Source organism: Buteo buteo, chromosome 5 (assembly GCF_964188355.1).
Source record: "Buteo buteo chromosome 5, bButBut1.hap1.1, whole genome shotgun sequence".
NCBI lineage: Eukaryota > Metazoa > Chordata > Aves > Accipitriformes > Accipitridae > Buteo > Buteo buteo.
The window spans coordinates 52,727,540-52,752,569 of record NC_134175.1 but is presented as its reverse complement, the minus strand read 5'-3'; the positions used below and the strand labels follow the sequence as shown (position 1 = coordinate 52,752,569).

At 45.8% G+C, this 25,030-nt stretch overlaps 1 protein-coding gene across 6 annotated transcripts in view; it reads right to left on the bottom strand.

Annotated features, from left to right (window-relative positions):
* Positions 1 to 25,030, bottom strand: part of FMNL2 (formin like 2) — a 153,949-nt gene that overhangs the window by 18,860 nt on the left and 110,059 nt on the right. For all 6 annotated transcript variants that reach the window (XM_075029082.1, XM_075029084.1, XM_075029080.1 and 3 more), the window contains 6 exons: positions 24,685 to 24,761; positions 22,158 to 22,251; positions 8,310 to 8,384; positions 4,181 to 4,291; positions 2,781 to 2,930; positions 686 to 787 (listed from right to left, as the gene is read on the bottom strand). In XM_075029082.1, coding sequence (XP_074885183.1) covers positions 686 to 787; positions 2,781 to 2,930; positions 4,181 to 4,291; positions 8,310 to 8,384; positions 22,158 to 22,251; positions 24,685 to 24,761 — 609 coding nt within the window. The remainder of the gene's footprint in view (positions 1 to 685; positions 788 to 2,780; positions 2,931 to 4,180; positions 4,292 to 8,309; positions 8,385 to 22,157; positions 22,252 to 24,684; positions 24,762 to 25,030) is intronic.

Here is a 25,030-nt window from a genome sequence, read left to right as displayed (position 1 = left end):
TAGCCTTAAATATATAGTGTAGGTACGCTGCCTCAATTTTGACTTCAACAGAGAGTATCTGATGCCTTGCTGGTTACTGTGCCTATGAGCAGATGCTGACCCGTAAAGGGCAGCAGGAACAGAGCTCCTGATCTGGAGGGGAGATTGTACCTGCAAGTACCCAGGGCAGACACTCAGAAGGAACCCTAGAAGCAGCCGCACTTTGGGATGACATTTAGGCTGAAGTCAGTTAATATTATACTGATAATTTTTGTTACTAAGATTGCACACGAAGAAGTAACGGGTCTGGATTGTGCACAGAAAGCTGGCTGCAATTGACAGCACACAGGGCACTTGCTCCAGTCCTGCTGCTCTGCAGCACACGCCTGAAGGACTTCAGATCCACCTCCAACACCCCCCGCAGCCAACCACACGTGCAAAACTCCAAACACAGATGCTACAGACCTGAGTGGTAAGATGTACCTGACTCATTCACTGATTTGCTGGCACGTTCAAAGAGTTCTATCTCCATCTTTGAGTGCACACACTAGTAATTCAACTTGAAATCTGTCCTAGGTTCAAAATTAGGAAGCTAACAGAAGTCACTTGTCCTGTTAAAAAAGTCATTACCTCCTATACACCAAGCACACAGGAGATCGCTCCCCTGAAGCGTGGCACCCAGCCAGAGCTGTCCCATCGCACTCACCCGAATCACATCCAGTTCTTTGTTTCTTTGCATAAGTTGTTTTTCCAGTTCCACAATCTTTGCCATGGCTTCATTCTCCGTATCTTGGAGTTTTTCAGATAACTATCATTCAAAAGAGAAATAGATGATATAAGTGAGTAACAGTAGTTTTCTCAAGCAAAATGTCAGGAACGCTTGTTGGAGCAGTGGTATGTGGTAAATTATTGATATTCCACCAAACCCTGAAGTCTTTCTTGGGAAAGAAGAAAGCTCCTGCATGCAATCAGGGGGCACTATGTGCTCTGCTGAAGGTTCCTCTGAAGATGAATATTATCATTCAACTACAACCAGCAGGTAACCTGGCTGGACTGTAGCTATGAACCTGTCCAGGTAAGAAATCCTACTCCCCAGTAAAGCACTTAAAATGCAATTATTTTCATACACACTAAGTCTGATCTGAAACCCCCAAATCCCACAGAACACCACAATGGCACTGTTGCAAAACCAATAGAGGCTGGAATGGTGAAACCTATAAATACCCCCTCTCATAATGAGGCTAATTTGATTATTAACGAATGAAGGAGTTTATTTTCTTTTTTCCTCCATTGTCTTTTGATTTATTTTTATTTTTTGCCAGCCTCACAAACCTGAGGTTTGGAAGCCTCACAGTTCTCGTTGGCTTTTTCCATCACCACCAATCACGCCAACTCAGGCGAGGCTGCAGAGGTGGTGAGGTGGCACCAGTTCCTGTGTTTTTGAGATAAAACTTCTGCAATTCTATTATTAGTAATTCTGTCAACACATGACAGAAAATTATGTCCATGCGCCTGGGATGAGTCTAGTTTATGCAACAAGAGATCAGAAGCAAGCCCTTAAAAATTTGCCACGAGAGTAAACCGTTAAGTTTCTAAATAGCTAAAAGGAGTAGATGCAGGAAGCAAACAGTGCCATTTCTACTGAATCACTTGTCTCTAGCAGAAGGGCACCTCAGACGGGGAAATACTGCACAGCAAATTATTTTAAGAACATATTTATTCTAAGTGATGGCAATGTAGGAATGGTAAGAGAATGACGACCTTTGTATGATTTTTTTTTTTAAGTATGGGAAACCACTTTGATTTTAAAACGCTAAGCCATGTTTTCCAGACTAAAGTAATTGACACTGAGAAGGTACGGGACAGAAAAGCCGTGACCAAACACTGAATTGAGCAAACACTGAATAACCACACAGTGCTATTTTTCAGTCCCTTCCCTCTTGAGCCCAGTAATGTGTTTTAAGACACAGATGGGATGGTTATCTGCTCTATTTACCGGTACTGCATTGCTGAGGAATTTGCAATTTCTATGTAAATTAGCGTTCCCAGCTCACGTGACATCTCTGTGCAGAGGCTCGGTGCACCAAGTAACTCCACCTGGAACCGCAACCGAACCAAAGCTGAAGGCTCCAAAGCTGCAAACCCGCCGTGCCAGGGCCTCGGGGGGGTGCGACCCTTTGCTTGGCTAGCCCCCAGCATGGGGGGGTCATGCCCTCCCAGCTCACCACAGCTTTCAGAGGATAAACTGGCTGATGCTATTGAGGCGTGCGAGCACTGCAGCCATGGCCATGTAAGCGGTTAGATGGGCAGGCACCGCACAGCACGGGCCAAACTGTCCCTTGACGTACACAGAAACAGCGTGTCAAGCCCCATGTTAACAAGCAACGCTACTCCTTTTTAAGAAGCTGGGGGTTGTGTCAGATAGCAGAGTAAATAAAATGACAGAATGAGACATTTCCTCACCAGATCAATAAGCAGCTTATGAACAGATTTTTGTAGCAAGTGGAGCACCCGCTAATTAAAACATGCAGAATATGAGGTTCAGGATATAGCATGAAAGCACCCAGGAAGTTAACCTGCCTGATATCTCCCGAATTCCTTAAATTTACCAAATATCTTGACTACTGCCCCAATACAGAAGCACAGTAGTCCCAAGGCTTTTTCTAAGTGAACCTCACCCCAAAGGCTGTAGCCCCACTGCGCCTGTGCTTCCACCTCCCCAAATGGGCAGCAGCAAAGCCCATGCACAGAGCAGGCTCTGAACTACTTCAGAGGAAAAGGTGACAAAGTGTGGTACTAACATGGGAAATGTTTTCTTCCAGTTCTTCGACTCTTTCCAGGGCTGCATTCTTGGTTTCGGCATCCTCCAGCAAAGCTCCCACATCAAAAACGTTATCCAGGTAAGCTTGAATTTGTACCTGCAGTTTGTCACTCTCCGTGTGTTTCAGTTTCTGCAAATCCAAGAAGAAAAGGGTGTCACTCAGCAGGGGCAGCCCTTTGTGGCAGGAGGGCTGCAGACAGCAAGCGGCGTGGGGAGAGCGGTGGGAGCTCAGGCCACTTCTGTCACCCAGGAAAACGCTTTGCATTTTAACGTTAGCTGGGGTCACTAAGTGATAAATAGTCATTTTGGAAGATGAAACAACCAAAGCTTCCAAACAAAGCTAAACAGTGTCTTATCTTCTGTTACTACAGAGGATATGACTGCTCTCCTCCGTGCTTGCTCCTTGAACATGGCAAGCTCTGAATCCATCACCCAGCCCTGGGATGGTGCAAGGCTGGCGAGGCTGGCAACTGGCCCACGGTGGCCACCAGCTCAGTGGCCAGTAGGCAGAGGTGAGACCTGTGTTTGGGTTCAAAGCAGGTGCATGGCCCAGAGCAAATCCTCCGATTGCTCTCGCTGACCTTGCATTGGGTTTGCTGCGTTCAAAATGAGCGTGCTCTATCTCCAAAGATAACGTCAGAGCACGCTTTGAACTGCTCTGCCTGCTCCCGACGGACTGCAGGGTTTGTGCCACCCTGGGACCCCAAACAGACCCATGCTCAGAATCGCTGTGTACGAATACTTCTTGCAGACAGCAAAAAACCCCCCTCCTGGTTACTGCTGAGCAGAAGTCAGCAGGGACAAATCAATCCCTCGTCAACACGAGCACTGTTTTCGTGTCTGTGCTCCCAAGGGCAGGGAGCGGGAGAGACAGAAAAATACAAGAGGGGAAATATAAAAGCAGCTTTCTTCTGAAAGGGAGCATTTCCCACAGGATGCCAGAAAACACCTGGCTGTCAGGAGAAAACTCAAAGGAGGACTTTTTTCACTCGGAGACAGAGGGGGCCCTGGCGGCACCTGAGCTGGGGCCGACACGAGGCCCAGCAGCCCGCAGCTGGAGGTCAAGAGACGTGGCGCGGGCGAGGACGACTGCGGTTCATCCTCCCTTTGTTATAAGGCAAAGCTACAAATTTAGCTCCCGGTCTGTAATTGCAGTTAGTTGCCGCTGATTTGTCTTCTGCAGGGGTGGCTCCAGGCCACAGCCCCCAGTCAGCGGCCAAGGCACTGCATTTTTAGCAGAGACTATGGGACAGCCCTGCTCTGCCCTCCCAAAAACTCTCGGGTGAGGAGGTTTGGGGAAGTTTAAGGCTAGGCTGGGCAGCGGCAGAGCTGGGGGATGTGGTGTGCACCCGCCACGGTGGAGACCTGGGTCGTACTCACGTCCAAGTACTCGTCCAGCCCGAGCTTTGTAAATTCGTACTGCAGGTGGACTCTGAAGTTCATGTCCTCCACCGAGTGGACAACGATGTTGATGAACTGCATGCAGGCCACCTGCAAGGAGAACCGCTCCACGTGAGACGAGGCGACGGCACGGCCCCGGCTGCCCCCCGAAAACCCCGGGCGCAGGGTCGGAGCGGGCTCTCCCGGGGCCCCACGGGTCAGACACAGCAAATGACCGCATTTCCTTGCGGTTACTACACGAGGGGAAACTGTGATCCGCTATTCTGCGGCTTTTTTTCCAAGCCGGTGCTGGATTCGGGCTTACGGGGTGTTTGTCTGCTGTGATAAAGGGAAACGTGGGTTCCAGAAATTAAGTCATGTCTGCAGAGTCTACCTTTACTGCGTGCCGGTGAACAGAAACGCTTTCCGTGCCAGCTCGCACGGCCAGACGTCGTACAAGCACACAAGCTCTTAAGAAAACAATGCTGTTTCTGAAACGGCCTGTAAAAGTGAGATTAATTTTGCAACTGGAACCCCTAGCTTAGGAAACGGGACTTTCACAAAAGGCGCCTTGTTGTTTGCAGAAAGCATATTTCCAAAGCTGTGGTTTGGTAACTGAACAAGGGACCAGATCATAGGAGTTGGCATCCAAACGCATCCAAGCACAGCAAAGGAAAGGAAAAGGCTCTCGAGCGAAGCGGGTCACGAGCAGAAGGAGCAGTGGGGGAAACCTCCTGCAGAGTGGCAGGAATCGGGCTACGAACCCCAAAAGGTTTGCCCTTTACTTGAATGTAAGGCACGGCCAAATCCTGCTCTGCCCAAGTATCCCCAACCCTCTTTCAGCTCACAGCTGACCACGTCTGTCACTCTCTGAGCTGCTTTAAGAGAAGGTTTGCCTAGTCCTTCCTGGGTTTTTTAAGGGCATAACCCTATCCTGCCAGCAACGCTGCAGCAGGGGTAATACCAAGCTTCTCAACATATCTGGGAAGTGTCTCAGTAGTTCTAGAACAAACCTGAGAGAAGATAAAAATCAAAGCAACCTCATTTTACCTGCAGGACAAGCCCCTAAGAGACCCCACGTCTCTGGGTCATTTTGTGGGAAGAACGAACTGAAGACCACTCTCTGGATTACCAGTTTGCTACAGGAAATTAGCCAATTCTCTGTGATCTGCTCTAGGGCCCAGAGGATAAACTCACGGGCAGGCATCTGCTGCGTGGTGGCCTTTGACTACAGGTCTGGCCAGGATGCCGCGGGCTGCTCCTCCCAGCTAGAGCTCCCAGCAGCCGCTGAGCTGCCATAAAAACTCTCCTGGCTGAACTGCCCGGTACTGCCCGGCTTTGGAGCTGGGACCATGGGGACACAACAAGCCAAAATGGTTCAGCCAAAACCTTTCAGCTCTATCTTCCCGTGTAGCTCCTGGCCAGCTTTAACCACTTGGTTTCCAAAATGACTTTAACCCTAGATAATACAAAGTTGTGAGACTGGTAACAGGTATAACCCCCAAAGAAGAGGAAGGAAGATGGTCTAAAGACTCATCCAGGAGCTCCTGCAATGCCTCATCCCCACCTCTCGGTGCATACCCATCTCTTGCACGAACAACCTGATCCATGCAGCTGGAAACCTAACTTCAGGTTTTGAGGCTTTGCAGTACCCTTTGTAGTTCCTGAGCTGAACCCTGATTCTTCCTAGTGCTGGTACTGGCCCTCGCCAGCTGAACCCTGCTATCCTGTCATATCACCCAGAGCCAAATTCCCCTTTTTCAAAAGCGCTTTTGTTGTACTTGCTTTGGCTCTCACAACATTAGGGCCAAATTCTCATTTCCTTTCTCAGATCCTTACATACACAACTAAGGAATTTATCAAGTTAAAGAAAACTAATCTAAGAAAGTTGCTTTTAAAATGAAGTCAGTCAATGTCAACAACAGGAACCTTCTCTAAAATACTTCTGCCGTTTTGTTGCTCTTTCCTCCCTGTTGATCCATGCAATTAACCGCAGCCCCTTCCAGCTCCAGCTTCCCAGACAGCTCTCGCCTTCTCCATTTAGGGCAGCGTGAAAGCCAGGTCCTGCAGGAATAGCTCTTTGTTTATGTTCAGTTGTTGCAACTCCTTGAATTACTCAAGCTTTTAACGTTATGTCCTGGAGCCTGGGGCTCCGGCACCCATTTTATCCCGTCCTGCGGAAAGGAGCGATGTCTGCCTCGGGCACACGCTGGTGCAACCCGCAGGCTCCCGCAGCGCCGGTACCGCAGCGAGACGGCGGGCAGGGCCCACCGCGCTCCCCGCTCGCCCCCCGAAGCGCGCTCGGCGGCCGGCGCTCGCAGCAGCACGCGGAGCTCGTTAGGGCCAGATGGTGACGAGAACGAGCGGATCTGCCAAATCGTTTGTCATGAGCTCTCCCTCCTAGCTTTAGGCTTGTCATATAGTCAAGCCCTTAAGTGGTGGAAGCTGCCCAAAGATGTGGATTTTCTTAGTACTTGGGCAAGTCCTGAAAAAAAAATCTATTTATCATTTTTCAAGCAAATTTCACCACTAACTTCAACCTGTGGCCTGAGAGGACCAAGGAATTTTCTTACAGGCCGTCCAGATGGATGCTGAATATTCACAGCTCACCGGGCTTGTACTCACATGCATATTCCCTATTACATCCTTACAATACACCATTTCATATCTTAAATAAAGATGAAGGATGGTTTTTTTTAAAAAGAGTGGGCAAATCCCGTAGCTCACAGCAAGGTGGCTGGCTGCAGGCTGCTGCCACCATCTTCCTTCCAGGCTGCACTGAGCTGTGTTATTCTCCCGCTCCCCAAATAGCATTACCCCTCCCTGTGAGCACAGGAAAAATGACTAAGAGTCAGGTGTTGAGGACTGACAAATCTTTCTGTTATATTACAGACTAAATTGTATGTACATCTGAGAATACTTAATGTATACTGTGACTACCAACATGTCCTTACTGGGACTGCAGTAATAAGGAACAAAACCAACTGTAACATGTCAGAGAGTTACTGAAAGCAGCTTGCTAACTTGAGTAAAATTGCAGGGATCGCTGTAACTTTTTTTTCTTTTTAAATACAAGAAAGAGGCCATCCTATCTCACTCATACCACCTCCTTTTTATTCTGCTGTCCCCTCAACGGTGTGAGCCTGCCCTGGCCATCAGGGCTGCAAGCCACTGACACCAGAGTGTTCAAAGCCTGTAGGAAACACCACACCAGGTGCTTTAACATTCAATTCCTGGCAGAAAGAGATCTTTAACACAAAGCTCGTCACTAAAACAGTATGAAGTGTCACAGATGCTTAACAGAGGCCTCAGCAGACTGACAGTGTGACCTGGTGGGATGCCCTCCTGCTCTGCTCTCACCTCAAAACAGGATCACATCAGATCCGAGGCACTGAGCACGAGCCGTGCAAGGGAGACTGACTGACCATGCCAGCAGTTGCATTCCAATTAAAAACAGGACTTAAATTTCTCACACTTCTGACACCAGCACTCACTTGCTATAGACTTTAAAAAAACAGATACAGAAATATTTTTTATATTGGACACGTAACCAGCTAGCTCATCCTTACTGTCGCAACCTCTGCCTTTCACGTGCTGCCAATGTGCAAGCGGGCGCCGGTGTCTGTGGGTGCCAGCCAGAGCTTCCTCTCTTGCCATTCTCTCTTGTGCTCCAGGGGAAGTGGATTTGGTGAATAATCATGCATATGCACATTGAGGAACCACAAGTGGAGCAAACTACTGCTATATTTATCAGCAGATACGGACAGACAGCAGCTGCAGTGAGTCTCTCCCACACTTCCCTGTCTGTGACTCCGAGGATGTTGGCACACGGACAGAATATGCATCTTGATATTGCAGAAGCTGCTGCTTTGCTGCCGCGAAACAGCACACACGACCAAAAGGCCACTTTCCTCTTACCTTCACTATGGTACAAGGCATTTCTTGAAGATAACTGAATTGAATGGAAGCTAAAAATGAAGTGCACATTATGTAGTTTAGAATACAAAAAAATTGTATTGTGGTAATTTTAGGCCAAGGATCAGAAGGCAGATACATCTCTGCCTATGACAGCAGGACCAGACACAGTAAATACTGAAACCAACGTTTGCTGATGATAAATAGCACTCACCATAAAGTCTATATTGTTGTCTTCATTTCGGAAGTGCTCCATCAGCTTCTCAAAGCGTTGTTTCTCTCCACACACCTATGAAAGAATCACCACGTGTTTGTTAAACTACAGCTTGCAAGAGAGAGTATGAAAAACATTTTAAAAGTAGTTCATCCACTTGCTCAAAACCTCTCCGTCCAGGTTTCCTCTCTTGTTAAAAACACTCTTCTTCGTGACAAATCCAGCGGAGGAATCACAGGTGAACACCTGCACTGCAAGTCTAAGGGGTCAGGTACAATTATAACGTAACTTTTTGTATCTCTTTTCCACCTAAAAATTTAATCATATCCACTGATGGTACAAATGTAAGCCACAGAGTTGCACCAGCCTATGCCACAGGAAGAATTGGTCTCTTTCACAGTTCAGAATTGGCTTTCCACTGTAATACAATGTAATTAGGGAGAACAACAAATTACAGGGAGGAAAAAAGAAAATTATCACCGGTTAAATGAGGAGTGAAATACATCAGCGTAACTATCAGCTGGTCAGAATTACAGCGCCCTAATACAGAGGCGTTGGCAGGAAACACAAGCAACGTGAGGGAGAAATAAGATCTAAGATAAAGCAGGTCCCAGGATACTGTTTAAATCTTATTACTTCCCAGTAGCTTTTCTGGCTCAGTCCCGCTTTTCCCAGCACACAAACGATCTAGAGTAATCCACACCAAAATCACAAAATATTAAGTAAGTTGGAGCAGAGGTGAGCACCAGGAGGTGCACCCATTTCCCCATCCTCCCTACTTAGCAACTGCAACTCCCCGCTCTGTGGTGCATCGTTCAGGATATTTTTTCTGTCCCTGCATAAACGGACTACACTGAACACCTAAGCTGTAGGGCTAGGAGCCGGTGCACGGCAGCCACCCTGAGCCCAGCCGTCCCAGCTAGCCCCACCGTCCCAGCACGGTCGGATGGGAGGTGATGGGGGCAGTGCAAAGTGTCCCACTCACACCCTCCCAAATTCACCGAGAGCTTCCTCATACCCTGCACCATGAGTTGACTTCTCGCTTGCTGCATTTTGGCGTCAAACTGAGCAGCGAATTCAGGAGGAGCACAGGCATGCTCTTCTGAACAAAGCCGTAAGTGCCTGGGTAGGCACATCCGTGCACAAACGGTGTTAAATACTGCTTCACCCTCCTCAGATGCTGGCTGTTTGCAGAGGGACAGAAGAAGCTCTGAAGGAAGCTGGTTTGCTCTTAAAAGGTCCTGAAAACAGAGTCTGCTCATCTGGAGGACTGAAACTTCCCTTCTGCTGAGGAACAAAACCCTCGGTGAGCCCAAGAGGCTCCTTCCTTCCTTCCCCAGATTTCACCCAAATGTCCCAGAAGCGTTGGGTGCTACCGATGAGGAGCAGGGGACATGGCAGTGGGACATCCAACCCCGGCTGTCCGGTTAGGGTCCGCCAGCCTCTGAGCAGCACACCCCCCAAGCCATCAGCTGCTGTTTCCCTTAGCAGCCAGCTCATGGCAGAGCAGTTATGTGAAATTAGCCAGCAAATGGTAATTAAGGATTGGTGGGAGCACTGGCTACTTCTGCTTCGGAAACGAACCTCTCTGGGGCAAGGACTGGTTCTTTGTACACATTTCTACATTTGTGTCTCCCACAAGGAGACCAAACCCCCAACTGGGGTTTCTAGATACTCCCAAAAAGTAAGTTCTTCACAAAGTATGCATTATTATTACCATTCCCACATCAGCTTCCTCTTCCTAACTGTGTCTATCTTACAGCAGGTACCTACGCAAAGATCAAGGCACTGGGCAGACCTCGCTGAAGTCACACAGAGTTTAGTGGGACCTAAACTGCTGATCACGAGATCTGCAAAGCAGGTGAGTGGTGGCCTGCTGGGTGACCTCTCACCACGCTTTCTGCTGTCTGTTACGACTGAAAAAACCCATACTTGTGGTGTATGTGATATATCTCCTGTCATTCCCAAGCAAAACTGCCACAACTGGGTTATTATTCAGGTATTTGTCATCAGTACCTGATGTCAGTGGGAATTCTGCTATTGGATCTCTGTGAGAAGACAGGGACACTGGTTATGATGAACTATTTGACCACATTACCATCAATGTTCATGGCCAAAATCCCACAAGTTGCAACTAATGGGCTCCGTGCAGGCTCAGCAACCCCCACTCGCACAGCCTGTGGTAGGCAGGGTGCTGAAGTCACACACAAACACTTGGTAAAGTTGTATTTAAATGTTTCCAGCTGAACCTTAAAGACTCACAAGGTAGAATAAACACACTTAAACAACAAAGCATGCACCCTCATGAAAAACAGATTACACTTGTTGGTCAAGCAAATTATCATGACCTTAAACCCAAAGGACTCGTCTCTCTCTACAGCCTATGCCACAAAAGTGGTTTTGAAGCATTAAACACCTTTACATAGGCTGCTCCACTAGGCCCATAAAACACACATGGAGGTCTAAGATAGACTACAACAGAGCCGAGACAGACCCACTCCTGGATGGAGCAAGTCTCCTTGGTATTTATTGCCTGGCCTGCAGTTGTGCGAGGCGTGAAGAACACGCGACCTGTCTCTCTGCTTAGCAGAGATGGGGTCCCTGGGACACGGAAAGGACGGGTGAGTTTGGAGAGCCACTGCCATTCACCTTCAGGTGGTAAATCTTCAGCCTAATCTCGAGCTTTTCTTCAGGAGTAATCCTCGTAAAGCCTCCCTACAGCATCAGGAATTGTCCTGCTGGGAGATCAAAGCCCAAACACCGCATGCCCATTGCTGATGGTTACAGCAGCTCCAACGAAAACTGAGGGCGAGCGAGCGAGCCCCTGCCCCAGCCTCACAGTATGCTGTGCTTTGCAGCGGGTGTCTCGAGAGCTGGTGTCACTGGTGAAGAGCCTTAGGCTCTGCAAAGCCACCAAATGGCCAAACTCAAATTCAAAATGGCCAAACTCAAATTCAAAATGGCCAAACTCAAATTCAAAATGGCCAAACCCAAATTCAAAATGGCCAGGAGCAACCTTGGAAAGACACGGAGATCATCATGAGTATTTTGACATGACTATCCTGGTTTCACAAGCGTACATTTAAAAGCGAGAGGTGGGATAAGCACGCTCCGGCGGGGACCGGAGCATCTCCGCACCAGACGACGGCACCAGAGCCTGCCGGCATCCCGTCCGTCTCCCCAGCTCTCCGTGTGCAGGACCAGGAATCGTTTTGTCATGAAGAAGCCCAAGTTCATTGAACATGCAGCAGTGTGACCTACTCCGGGCACTTAACACAAACGCCCCACAGGGCACCCTTTCACCACGGGCCCCCCAAAAGCACTCTTGGCAGGGTGCAGCCTGCAGGCACGCAGCTCAGCTCTGGCGTACACCCCTCCCGGGACACGTACGCTTCCGTGCAGGAGCAACATGCCCTTCAGGAGGAAAAGAGATGAAATGCTGACAAGAGGCTGGCCTCTGTCAAGAAGAGCCAAAGAGAAAACCAGAATCTGGCCAGGTTTCAGGAACCTACTGGCACTGTAAGGATCAAAGGCAGCAGCTGCCCGCCGATATAATTTGATTTTGGAGGCAGCTCCCGCTCAAAGCAAACCCAAGGAACCCTCTCCTTCACTTGCACCACAGGCTGCTTAGATGCACTCGTCCCTACATTATTATCCCAAGCCATTTTTTTCCTACTATAGTAAACGGGATGGTATTTCAGTTTGACCAACTGCAAATTCTTCCAGTGCTCTCCGTACTCTCCCCTCCCCACAAAACAGTTAAGAGTCCACATAACAAAAGAAAAAAAGTAGGTTCATCTCAACTTTGAGCTCTAAACAATCATGTCTCTCTCATACCCACTTCAGAAAAAATGGAGCCGACTTGAACAAAATCATGTATCGTGGAAACAAACATAACAATGGTGCATACGATCACTAAATAAAAGCCAGAAGGACTGATTTCTGGGAAATCTAATGTAAACCATTCCACATGGATGAGAAAAGCTGACATAAACAACTACAAGCCATTTATGGCTGACTAATTAAATTAGGGAGCAACCCAAAGTGATACAGCGCCGGCAGAGAATTGCCGATCCCGGGACACAAGCAGCCCTGGCTGGCTGGGATACAGCAGCTGATAGCAATAGGAAAAGCAACAACAACCTGCGGCTTTCGGTGGCTGCTCGCAGATATTTCACACTATCATCAGATGAGTCAGTGCTGGGAACATGTGCGTTTCAAGAGACAGCGAACTGACTTTCATGAAATGATATAATTTATCCTGGAAGATTAAAGAGAGTGAAACTGTAGATGAAGCCTACAGCCTGAAGATTGGCCAAAATCCAAGACGAATGCTGAAATCAAATCCCACCACATAAAACCATATGTTGCCATTTATATTTGAATAAATTTCCAAGGTCTGTCATTTGAAAGTATGGCTGGGACTAAGAAAGGCTGATCTTTCTTTTATTAGCATTATTCTGTGTAAGAAGCAAGATTAAACGGGTTACCACGGCTATAAAAAACCTCTGTCTCTACTTAGGCTGTGAAAAAAACTTTTTAGGTTGCATTAAGCCCATGTCATTCTAGAAGAACAATGTGGCTTTATGGAAAACCACCCACGGAGGGTCCTTTCTCTGGAAAGCGTTTGGGTGCTAACGAAGTAAACCCATCACAGATCTATTGCAAAGGTACAACACAATCCTATAAGGAAGCAAAAGGATCCATTATGAAAAGTTTAGCAATGATTATATCCATATCCACCTGGCAATGCTCTCAGGTCATACGGTTCACATCCAGACCACCCAAGAGCAAAGTTCAATTACAACCACCCTCACATTGCTCCTGCTCCAGTGGCCAGATTACTGTAAGATGCTCCAGAAAGGCAACCTGGGCAGACAGCAAAAGACAACAAGGGTATTTTGGAAAAACTGAAGATGTTTTCATGTGCAGTATCAGGCAGAAAGTGAAAATCCAGGCTGATCGAAGCACATCCATCATCCTACCTCAGACGGTTACCTAACAACACGAAGCACAACCTCATTTTGTTGCAGAATGGAGCTCGTAACTAAACCTCACCACAAGCAAATACAGCGTGTTCCATATGGAGATGGCAGCGAACACAGGCAGTATTTCAGGCTTTGGAGCTGCAGCTTGTTGGCCAACGGTACAGAATGCACACTACGAGACACAGCTGCCAGACCGCTATCTCCTCCACATCTGGAGGACTGATGCTCCTAAGCCTGAGCTGCAGTGCCCCATTCAGACACTGCAACTGCCTTGATGCAAGTGTCTGTCTGTCGGGTGGGAGAGAGAGAATGACAGCTCTGAGCTAGCAACCCATCTTCACAGAAGAGACACCAGCAAGCTCATCAGCTCACAAAATGCCCCTGTGCCAGGAGAAGCAGGTAACGCCTGGTGGTCCCCAATGCCATACAGAAAATGAAATCATTTTGGCTGGGTTTACACTTGAGGTGAATAGGGTCTGGCATGGCAAAGGCAGCTAACAGTGACCTCAAGGCAGGGAAGACAATTCTCTGAAGGGCCAAATTTAAAATACTTAAACCTTAGGAAAGGCTTTGCAATACAGGACATTTTCTGTCAGTGCAAACATTAAAATGAGCATCTACCACGTGTTGCCCAAAGGTTGTTTTAAGCTGCTCCCTCCTCCTTCAATAACCTTTTGAGTTCTGCAAGAGTGAGAAGTGGCAGCACAATTTCATGGAAATATATACTGTGTACATGAACACAGCCCATACTGGATGTGGTGTTATAAATAGTCTGATGTATGTGCAGCCCAAAAATTCATGGGACACTTTGTGAACCTTTTCTCCTGTCTGTGCTCCTTTGTCCAGCGGCACAATGCTGGCTTTCTCTCCCCCACAACAGCCCACTGTGATCAGCAGATCCCACCACCGGCAAGCAGCACTCCACAGGAACACTTTGTTTGGACTGATCATGCTGACATTTTTGCAGTTTGCTGAAGAACAAAAAATCAGTTTTCCCATAAGTTACTGGTTAAGTAAACAGTTATTTAATACTTACTAGGTTAAAATACCTTTTACTTCTCTACCAGCAGGGTTACGGTGCTCTCAAAATACTGCTGCAGTGCAAAAGACAACAAATGCATTTACATTTTCTAGCACTTGCAAACAGTTTCTTCTATTACTGAGTTATTATAATGGCCCGTAAGAATAATTCAGAACTGCTGTTTTCAGTGCCACCATTCATTATTCAAATAGAGAAATCTGACTCTGAATTAAGCATTGTGAAAATTGAGGGCTGAACAATATTGTCTCACTTTGCCAGAGTGAAAACTAATGGAGGTAAACAATGAGGTTCATTTGCCATGCCCCCGCCTTTCAGCTCGCTGCCCAGCAATTCAGATGAACCCAGCCTCTGTAAGCTCAGCATTAATAGTCATAACCAGGCGATGCGTGAGGAGATTGCAATTCTTCTCACCTGTCAGATATTTCAGAGCAGCAAACACATAAGTCAATTAAACTGATGTTAAGACAAGAAGCAGCGCCGGCGTGCTGGATCCAGCCCTTCTCTCATTCCTGGTCTCCAACAAGTGAGGCCAGCTCTTCTCTCCCCAGCACGTGGGGAAGTTCAGGTGCTGGAATAACCACCAGACGATGAGCTTCCCAAAAGTTTTCTGGATTATCTGAATTCCAATTTATTTTTTGGCATTTCTTCTTGTCTTGGAGCAAAACGAGGTGGTTTCTTGAAAGCTATGGTTCATCTTAGGAAAAGCACCTCAATTCCGTTGTTATTTTTAAATACTAAAATTATTTCCCATATGGAGAAACACACAAGCATACACTCAACTTACTGAATTCAATTATTCTGGTATATGCTTGTATAATAAGCAAATTAACTGCTTTGCTGGATTAGAGCCAAAGTCAGGAATTGTTCCCTGCAGAGAGCCAGGATTATTTCTGGCTGGCTTTCTGTCTCACTACAGATCTCAGTCAATTCTTTTGCCTCCTCGGTTTGGATCCATTTTAAAACTACTATTGTGCTTATTTAAAAAAAAGGCAAAAAAAAAGCGGTAGAGTCCTCTGGTCTTTTCCCAGAAATATTTAGTTGTTATTAAAGTAAATTCTCCTATGTTTAAAATGGAGATTAACGAAAAGCCGCATAAGGATCTAAGATTGTGCTCCTTAAAAACGTTAGTTCAGAGTGCTGTGAAGTATATTCAAAAACTGACATTTTCAGATCTTCACTAAAGCTGAGGAAATTAATATTTGCAAAAAACCCCAAAATTGCTTTGTAACTGTTTTCATTATGCAATCACATTAGTGCTGCTGGGTTGCAATTTTTTTCAACATATCTGTAAACTTACTGAACCTATTTGTTTATTGGCTGCTACGCTTTCAGTAAATGAAAAACATGTAAACCATGTACATAAAACAGCTAACTAGAAATGCCGCAAAAATTTTCAATTTTGAAGCAAGGCCACAAGTGAGTTGGAAAACAGCTTTCTGCACTCATAGCCTCAACAAGCTTTAATTCTGTTGAACCAGAACTTCTGTGTTAATTCTATTTCTGGATGTTCTCACCAGATTTCATAACCTTGCTCACAGTTCGCCAGTCCACATTATTTCTGTGCCTTTGCTCTAAGAAATCCTCATTTAGGTTTGGTAATGCTGTGATAGCCTGCGACCAAACATGCAGTCTCTGAGCTGGGGAAGGGTTATATTTTGGGTGGTGGTACCCAAAATAATTCACAGGCAGTCTCACCGCCTGCTTCCCAGTGACACCCCACGATGCTGCCCGAGCCCTGCGTGCAATTAGTCTAATTCAGGTATTTCTGGGGATGTATGGTGCACTAAAACCTTTGCCTCCAGGCTCTGTCAGTGATGTCTTCTTCCAACTAAAGAGAAATGGGCTGAGAGATTCTGACTCTGACTGTAGGCAAAAGTTCCTTAAAATTAATCCAAGAGTCAAGGGCGTGTATATATATATACACACATGGATGTATGTATATAAACACAGATATATAATGGGCAAAGCATTACCCAATTTTTACTAGGAACACACAACCGTAAGAAACTTTACCATGAAGCAGACCTAACCCATAGCACAGCTCGGAGCTGGCCCCTGAGGAGTCGGAGCCACAGTCTCCATCAGGGCAGCACCCGATAACGTCGTTATCGGGTTCCCATCCACGCTTGCTTCAGGCTCCCTAGGAAGGGGCTCCAAGGAAGAGCTGCCCCCAGTTAACAGGTACACTGCTCATCAGTAGAACATAACGCAGGTCAGTTGGGAGAGCAGAAACTCCTTTTTGAGCTCTGCTTCCAAGAGGAACGCAAAGCAACACGGCGTTTCAGCGCTCAGATTAGAAAAGAGAGAGAAAAATGCACAGCGAGTTTAAAAAACCACTCTTGTACCCGAGGGATCGCTCTGCCAAGGTGTGAGCCGGAGCCCGACCCGCTGTGATTGCACAGGCAGACACCACACTGCCCAGCCTCCATGCAAATAGGACCAGCCAGCGATCAGCTGTTTGTTAGAGTTCAGTCCTTCGAAATTTCCCTGTTGACTATTTTGCTACATTTAAAATGTAATTTTTCCCCAATTCAAAATGCCAGCCACGCGGAAAGCTGAATTTTCCCACGTGCTGTCTCACACCTCCTGGACCAAGACCTGGCAGGGTGCAGGTGACTGAAACTACAGCTGCCCTCTCAGGTGGAAAGTGCTGGGGTTTTCAACCTGCTGAACACACCTTTATCTCACCATAAAAATCTTGACCTGAGAACAGTGGTCTTGGTTATCCTCCTATTCTTTTTCTCAGCTCTGTAAAACCTTCTTCGTCTTCCAACCAGTATCAACTGCAGCAAAACATTTCCTACGCAATTCGCTCTCAGCATACAAGTGTATTAGAAGTATCCAGTCAATGGCAGTGACGACTGCAAGATCTGCTCCATCTGTAGAATCTCATCCACATGAAAACATCCTTCCTTGACGAGGCAGCAATGAACAAAAGCATTTTGATTAAGGTAAGATGTCAGCAGAACAACAGAGAGCAAGGGCAGCTTTGGAACGATGCTCGTTTTGGGTCCCGAGTGAGCTACCACCGCGCGGCTATGCTGCGGTTTAAGGAGCACCATCTCCACACCATGTCTGTGCGACGTGAGCAGAAGCGCACCGTGCTGGCTCTCACCATTTCTGATGGCTGCGGGCATATTCACCAGGACACCGACACACCTAAGCTCCAGCGCAACACGCTTTTGTGAATTCAAAACAGCATTTCCAGGAAAGAGTAAGGGGAGTAAGCAATGAGACAGTAGTAAAACGAAGTTTTCTTATTGGCAGTGAAAGACGGCAGCTTAATTCTCTGTATACCCACACATACAATCACACTATTAAAATGAATTAACTACTCTGAGTAAGCGTCAGGAAAATATATCTTGTTTTGTAACAGAGCACTTGCCTGCTTCAATTTAAATGGGGCACAAGCTCTCAGCATCTGTCTGTGACCCTCGGAGCTCCCCTAAAGCTCTCTTGCGGCTAACTCCGCTCTCCTTTTCTTCCCCTGGCATTCTGCTGAAATGCATTTGCTCGTCCTGCAACGCAAATCCCAGGCAACTCGGATAAAATCGCGTAGCCAGTTCTCACAAATCCATGGAAACAAGCACAAAAGCCCAGGAACGCCGCTAAGGAAGGCCACTGGCAAGTGGGTAAAGGCCGGGGTCGCGGCCGTGCCGAAGAGCTCACCCAGGCAAGGCTGCGATATCCCATTCAAGCAGCGTTTGCCTTCAGTGCGAGGCGCTGGGAATAAGAGGTGGCTGCTAACAGAACCGGCAATAGGCCAGAAAGTACCAAAAAAAGATAAGGGAATAGCCAAACACCCCAGCTATTCCCGTGGGCTACCTGTGGCACAGCGACTCCAAACTATTTCCCATAAATACAGCAGAATTCAGTCAAGCATCGCTCAGAAAAGGGAAGTTTTCCAGCTTGCATGCTGTAGGCAAAGGCAAAGCCCTGCTCCCACCGACGGGACTGAGCGGGAGCCTCCAGGACCACCCCAACCTCCTGGCACTTCTGCTCCGGGACCTTTCAGAAGCTGTTTGAAGCCTGATGACACTGAGAGCGGCTGCAGCCAACCCAAAATGTCTGCTGGCCTTCCTGGCTAATGGAACTTCTCATAACCAAGGTCTGACCATCCTCAAGTACAAACTTCACCAGGCAATGAGGCTTTTCTTGACGTAGAGCCTAAGCAGCACCTGGACTCCAAAAGCAGCAAGAGGTACGGAAGTAGCATTTTTGAAAAGAGAAACATGGGATGATGTAAAATTCCACCTTGCCCAGGAACAAGCAGGGACAGGTCTTCACAGTTTAATTTGAACTTTCTTTCCTGTTTAGCCCAGACCGAGACCTCCTGAAAACGGATGAGCTGAATTTAGGCTGGAAACTGGGGACGATCCACCCAACATCTGCACTGGCCTGGAAGGAATGACCAAAACCAGAAGGTGTGTATACATGTGGGGCACTTCCCTCTTGGAGAGCTGGAGTTGCCGTTCTGTCAATGTGGAAGAGTTCCCAAAACATAGAGCAGGCAGCAGAAAGCAGACAGGTGCACCACGAGAGACTGACCTAAACCATTCCCTGCTTGTACTCAACATGCAAACTCCTTCAACATCACAGAGAACACAAAGGAGAAATACAAAGACGGATGAGAAACTAATACTGGTGTCTCCCTTAAAATTACTGATTCATTCCATACAATATGGATGAGGATTTCACTGTAACCGCTTTCTGCCTTATGGCAAAATTAAAAAAAAAAAAAAAAAAAAAAAAGCATTCAACAGCTCTGCCACTCACTGGCCTGAAACAGGGGGCTCGTGTTTCCTACCACCAGTGTGACTGTGTGAAGCCTGGTTTCCTCAGCTCTGATTGCCTTTCCTTCCATCCATCCGAGCCTACTCCTTCCCTCTCCTGGTCTCCATTCGCTGTCAGTAACAACGGTTCCAGACTTTTTTCTCCTGTTAAGTTCAGCTTTATTCAATTCCATCTCAAGCTCCTCGTTTGTTGTACCTTCTTGGTGGCTTCGAAATAGCCCTGTGTTTCTGTTTTCAGAAGTGACCTGTTCAACATGATCTTAACCCTGTAGTGAAAAGCAAGCACTGGGCTATGTCTGTAATGCACAGAGCTGAGTCCCCTGCAATGAGAAACAACCTGTGCACAAGAATCAATGATTTCAGGTGAAGTAACTGGACAAGAATAATTTTCAAGAGACAGCTTAACAAAACAAACCATCCTCCATTTGAATATCTCAAGCCCAGCCAGAAAAAGTTTGGCCTGTAAAATCATTTTCAAATGAAAAGTCATTTTCAAAAAGAATTCTTGACAAGATTCAAATCAGCTGTGGTCTTCCAGCTCAGTCAGACCCTGAGAACCAAATTCTGTTCTCATTTACATCAGAGCAAAGCTCAAAGTCTAATGAAATATTTGATGTTCACCCTGATGTAAATGAGAGCAGAATTTGGTCCAAAATATCCTGTTTTCCCTACTGACTTTATTACAGGGTGAGTGTTAGGCAGGAGTTCAGATTTCTTTTGAAGTTATTTTATGGCAAGGGGATAGACTGGCAGAAATCTAGTTTGACTAGTCTAATCTGTCCTAAATATGCACACAGTGTCTGATGAAAGAACCACAGAGAAGCTGTGGCAGCCCTGCAGTGCATAGTTACAGAAGCCACACAAATATGATTGAGCTTACAGCAATTTGAATTGGAAGTATACTGCTAGAAATCTAACCCTGGGTACTCTACATGTCAGCAACTCAGAGATTTTTAATATACCAGCTGAATGAGTTATAAACATGAAAACTTGAAACCATTACTGAAAACTTGCCCAGAAGGAAACTGGAAAACAACAGCACAGAGCAAGAAATAAGCAGTATAATTGGATAAAGCGAAGAACAGCTAAATGCAGAATTGAGAAAGGTAAAATCTCCTCCTTGCATGCTCACTTCACCTGCAACATCTGACAGTTCCACTATAGCAAATGACTTGATCAAACACAAACAGGAATGGAATAAATACATAATGGCAGACAAACTGAATGTGTTACATTGGAATTTTTGAATGTCAGCCCGAGAAAAGAGAGGTGATAGAGCACTTGGAAGAAAATGAAGGAGCAAAACCTCGACTGAAGATGTCAGGAAGGTAAGAAAGCAAATGGGACTTCACACATCCTTCCCTGTGACATGCAAAGGGCCTGTTTAATGAGCCTTACAGACTGTCCCGACCAGTGGTATTTCAGCTGTAGTCATTTGCCCAACTTATCAGTCATCCCTCACACCACCCTCCCTAATGAGTCATATTTCTTCTATAATAGAGTAGTAATAAGCCAGAAGAATTTAAGCCTGGAATAATAACATTGTACTTTGCATGTTTACAGTGCTTTTCCTATTTAAAGCACTTCTCTCATATTACCCAATTGTTCTTCATAACAAACTCATCTGCATTTGCTTCCGTGATTCCTTCATTTCACAAAGGTGCAAATAAAGGCGAAGATACTGGCAACTTGCCCAAGGCTACAGATGAATAAATGAAAGAACCAAACTATACTTTCCAGTTCCCATTCTGTGCCTGCATTAAAGGACTGCAGACCCTTCCCCAGCTAGAAGCAGAACGTCTTATTTCCATATTCTGACCATCCCTTCTGCTGGCGTAACCCAGGAGCAAGGCTTTCTCCATGGTCACACAACACTTCCAACTCGACTTCCACTTCATCGCCAGCAGCCATGCCATTCCCATTACCTCTGTCCTCGGGTAGCTCTACGTACACAACACAGCTCACAGCTAGGACGGGTCTGGTCTTGCAAAGCTGGGGTTTCTACAACAGGCCCACACTGGAGATTTACTTCAAACCTTTTGCTCTGGCTCTGTATAATGATGAGCGACTCAGAAATACAGTTATTTGTCTACAACATGCAAATATTTACAGTGGATGTAAATCAGAGATTGGTATCTCCCCACCAGAAATAATTCCCAAAACACAAAAAGTTAAAAAAAAAAAAAATCAAGAACTTGGCTTGTTAATCATCTGCATTAACCCACTTACAGCAACAGTGGCATTAAGGAAAAACATGCTACATGTTTATACACAGTCCAGTTGGGACTCATCAAGTCTAACAATTTTTGAGCTTGTAAGCCTAGATTAATTTTTTTTCTTGAATAATAAATCCACACATATATCCAATATTCAAAATAAACTAGAACAGCAGCTTTCTAGGACTTGATTCCCACACTAGCATTTCTGAACTTCCATAGGATGTTCTCAAATCCCATTAACCGCTGTATGCAAACGTGATACGCTTGAACGTGTATCACCTATGAACGACAGTCTTGCCCTACTTGAGCCTATTGGAATACCTCTATTAATTTCAGCAGTCAGTGTTCCATCACGAAGACTTGATTTTGTAATTTTTTCACAAATTAAATTCCTACTGATAGTAAAACCAGGAGTTTTGCCTTTCAAGGGCTTGTGTAAATGGCTTTGAAAACAGGAGGTCAAATACACCGTTCCTGGTTGTTTCAGAGACAGAACTGGAGTAAAGCTCTCAAGTCTCCATTAGTTTTCCACTTCAGGGACACAGCTCGACTGACCAAAAGGTAAAGGGAGCAAATCACAGTCTGGATTCATGTTGTTGGGATTATGGCTCTTTTACGCAAACACGAACTAAATGATGGCATAGACACCACTGGCTACTTCTTTGCAGCTCAAAGTGACTACAGGAAAATCTGCAGTTTATGGAAAAACCTTACTCTACGAAATTTAGCTGAATGAGAAAGCTCTAGCCAATAGCAAGAGAACTATCGACACGCGCACCAAATTCTAATAAAGCAGAGTAACGTACCTCCTTAAAGTTATCGAATGCAGATAAAATGATTTCATGCCCTCCTCTGACGAGGCAAACAGCTGCTAAAAGTTCTAGGACAAGGGCCTTTGTCCTGTGAAGAAAAGAAACGGTGACAGTCAATGACCACCACGTGCTGAACCACCTTCTTTCTACTTGCTCACAAAACGGATGTGGAGACACTGGGAGATGTAGTTTGCATCCCGTCTATTTTTAATCCCCTGAAACTAGTAAACTTGCAAGATGCATAAAGCTGAGCATCATCTGATCCAGGGCGTTTTGACTCTCCCAGGACCATGCAGTTTTCCCCCATTTTAATGCTTCTCAAAACATGCAAAAATTTAAATCACAGATTATACTTGTGGAAATTCAAGCAAACCAAAGGCAGTTGCATAACTCTGGTAAAGGCAGACCACGTCAACCTTCCACAGCTTGTACTCCAGAGAGTTCACCTGCACAAACCCGGAGAGGAGGCAGTTTTACACAAGCCAGGATCACTGCACATCAGCCATTAGTCAGCTGTCTTCACCGCAATGCAGCCCACTTCCTCTGAGCCCAGTTTTTATAATGAATGTGCTTATAATTCAAATCTGTATTTTTCCTGATACAAATCTGAATTATTTTCTATGATAAACTGTATTATTCATAGCCACACACACAAAAGTAAAAAAAATAAAAAAATAAAAAGATGTGGTTCACTGAAGTAACTATAGGATGCCTTAGCATGTCTTTCCCCTCTTGAATCAGAAATCTGGGCAACTGATTGACAGCAGTGCTAACACAGGCATGTTAATGAGGGAAGACAACAGATTACTGAAAGAAAAGCATGCAATAGACTCAGTGTAACTCCAGTATAAATAATCCCCAGTACTTTTTTATCAGGTTCACATAAGGCAAAAGCACCAACCAGACTTTATAGTCAGATGAGCTCTGAGCAGATAGTCAAATCATGCAGACACATATGAAATTAGTCTCATGCTAAAGCATTGACTCAAACCAGATGTTACAGAAAAAGAAATACCTTTCGGCTCTGAAAGTGTCAAGGTTATCTTTGGAAATCAGATAAAATGTTCACTTTCCTAGGAAATTTTAAATGTATCATTTTCAATTCTTACTCATCAATTATTTTTTTCCTGCCACAAGAAGAAAATCCAAGCTCTTTCAGACAGGGTCAAGGAGCTCTGACTACAGATCTTCAGTAATTTCCCCTCCAAGGGCAGGCTATGAGCTGTGTGTGCAGAGAAAGGGGAGGGCGATCTCCGTGAGCGGAGAGCCCAGGGGGATGCCCAGGTCTCCGATGCTGGCCAGAGCGCTCACCCACCGGCTGCCCACGCATCTGGGGTGGGATGGGGAAAGAACAGTTACAGCTGTGTTGGCAGCATCCGTTTGGGCACAGCTAGAGGAGATGGAGACCCTACATCCATCCTCTGCCTGGCCTGCCCACTCCTGCAGCACTTAGCTCTGCAGGTCCAGGGATGGGATCAGCTCTGCAGCATCACTCAGAGCAGCTGCTTCCCTTTCTGCACATCTCAGCCAAACCTAAGCACTCAAACCTTTGGTTTCTTCAATAATCATGATGAGCCTGAAACAAATTACGTTTTGAACATCACTAACGTTAAGTTTTGTCTTCAGATTATTTTAGCCACATTGGAAAGCTCCCCCCCCCCAAACAGAAATCTAAATAACCCACTTCTTTCAAAAATGAAAACTTAGGCTTTCTCTTGATCACCTGATTCCTAGGCACAGGACACCAAACATGATAAAAACAATAAACATCCTATATCCTTTCCATTTATCCTGTGCCTAGGCTTGCTGACTTAGGGCTAAATAAAAGAAAGGAAGGAAATACCTACTTCCATCAGGACAAGATTTCAAGCAGTGCACTGTAAGGCAAGTGGACAGCCTAAGCAAAGGCTATATCTATCTATAGTGCTGTTTAGTCTTGTCTCATCCCCTGGTTTTACCTTTCCTTGCAAACATCAGTATGTCAGATTTGGTTTCGTTAGACATGCAAGAGGTCTGCAGCTCCAGGTTTTGCTGGAAGTGGCTGCCAGGGTCACAAGTGTGTGCGGGGAGAGGAGGGGGGACAGCCTCGCAGCCATCACTTCCACTGTGCAATTACGACATTATTGCTGTGGCTGAACAGCAACCCGAAAGAATGAAACCCCCTCTCAAAGAAATTCAAACCTAAGGATGCTTTAGACAAAATTTTGTAAAGAAGATTTTCCTACTCTTCAAGAAAATCCCATGCTAAGCTGCTCATTATCAGCAGGGTCTTCTTTGCATTGCAATAGAGCTCAAGTGCTTATGCAGTGGACTTTCAGCTGAAGAGTCAGTAGGCTTCTAAAACCAATAGAGTTAGGTGGCAATTGCTCGTCTATCTGCACCATTACACAGATTTAATCTGATTCAGAATGAAGTCTGATTTTTGCTACAGGTTTGTGCATACACATACCCTTGAAAATCCTTTTCCAAGTACTCTTTACTTACCTACTTCTTAAACTCTCTAAAAGCAAGTACAGCCTACCTGGGATTCTTGTTGTTCAAACTTAGTGCAATTTCATTAACGGCATGCGGATGCGACATGACCATATTGAATCCATACTGAAAAGAGAAGGGGAAAATATTGTTTCAGTTTCAAGACTGAAATTATTACTTTTAAAATCCAACAAATTACATATCTCTGACCAGATCTAGTGGCAGTCTTTCACAGTGCTGTAAGCCAAACAAAATGTTGTCGAGTTTACCAAGTCAGCTGGAACATTTCCATCTACCACCGTGCCTAACAACTTCTCTGCCACTAACAGTGTCGAAAGTACTTGCTTTGGCTGCTCCTACACCACTGCCAACCCCTCTGCTCGTCCTTTCCTCCC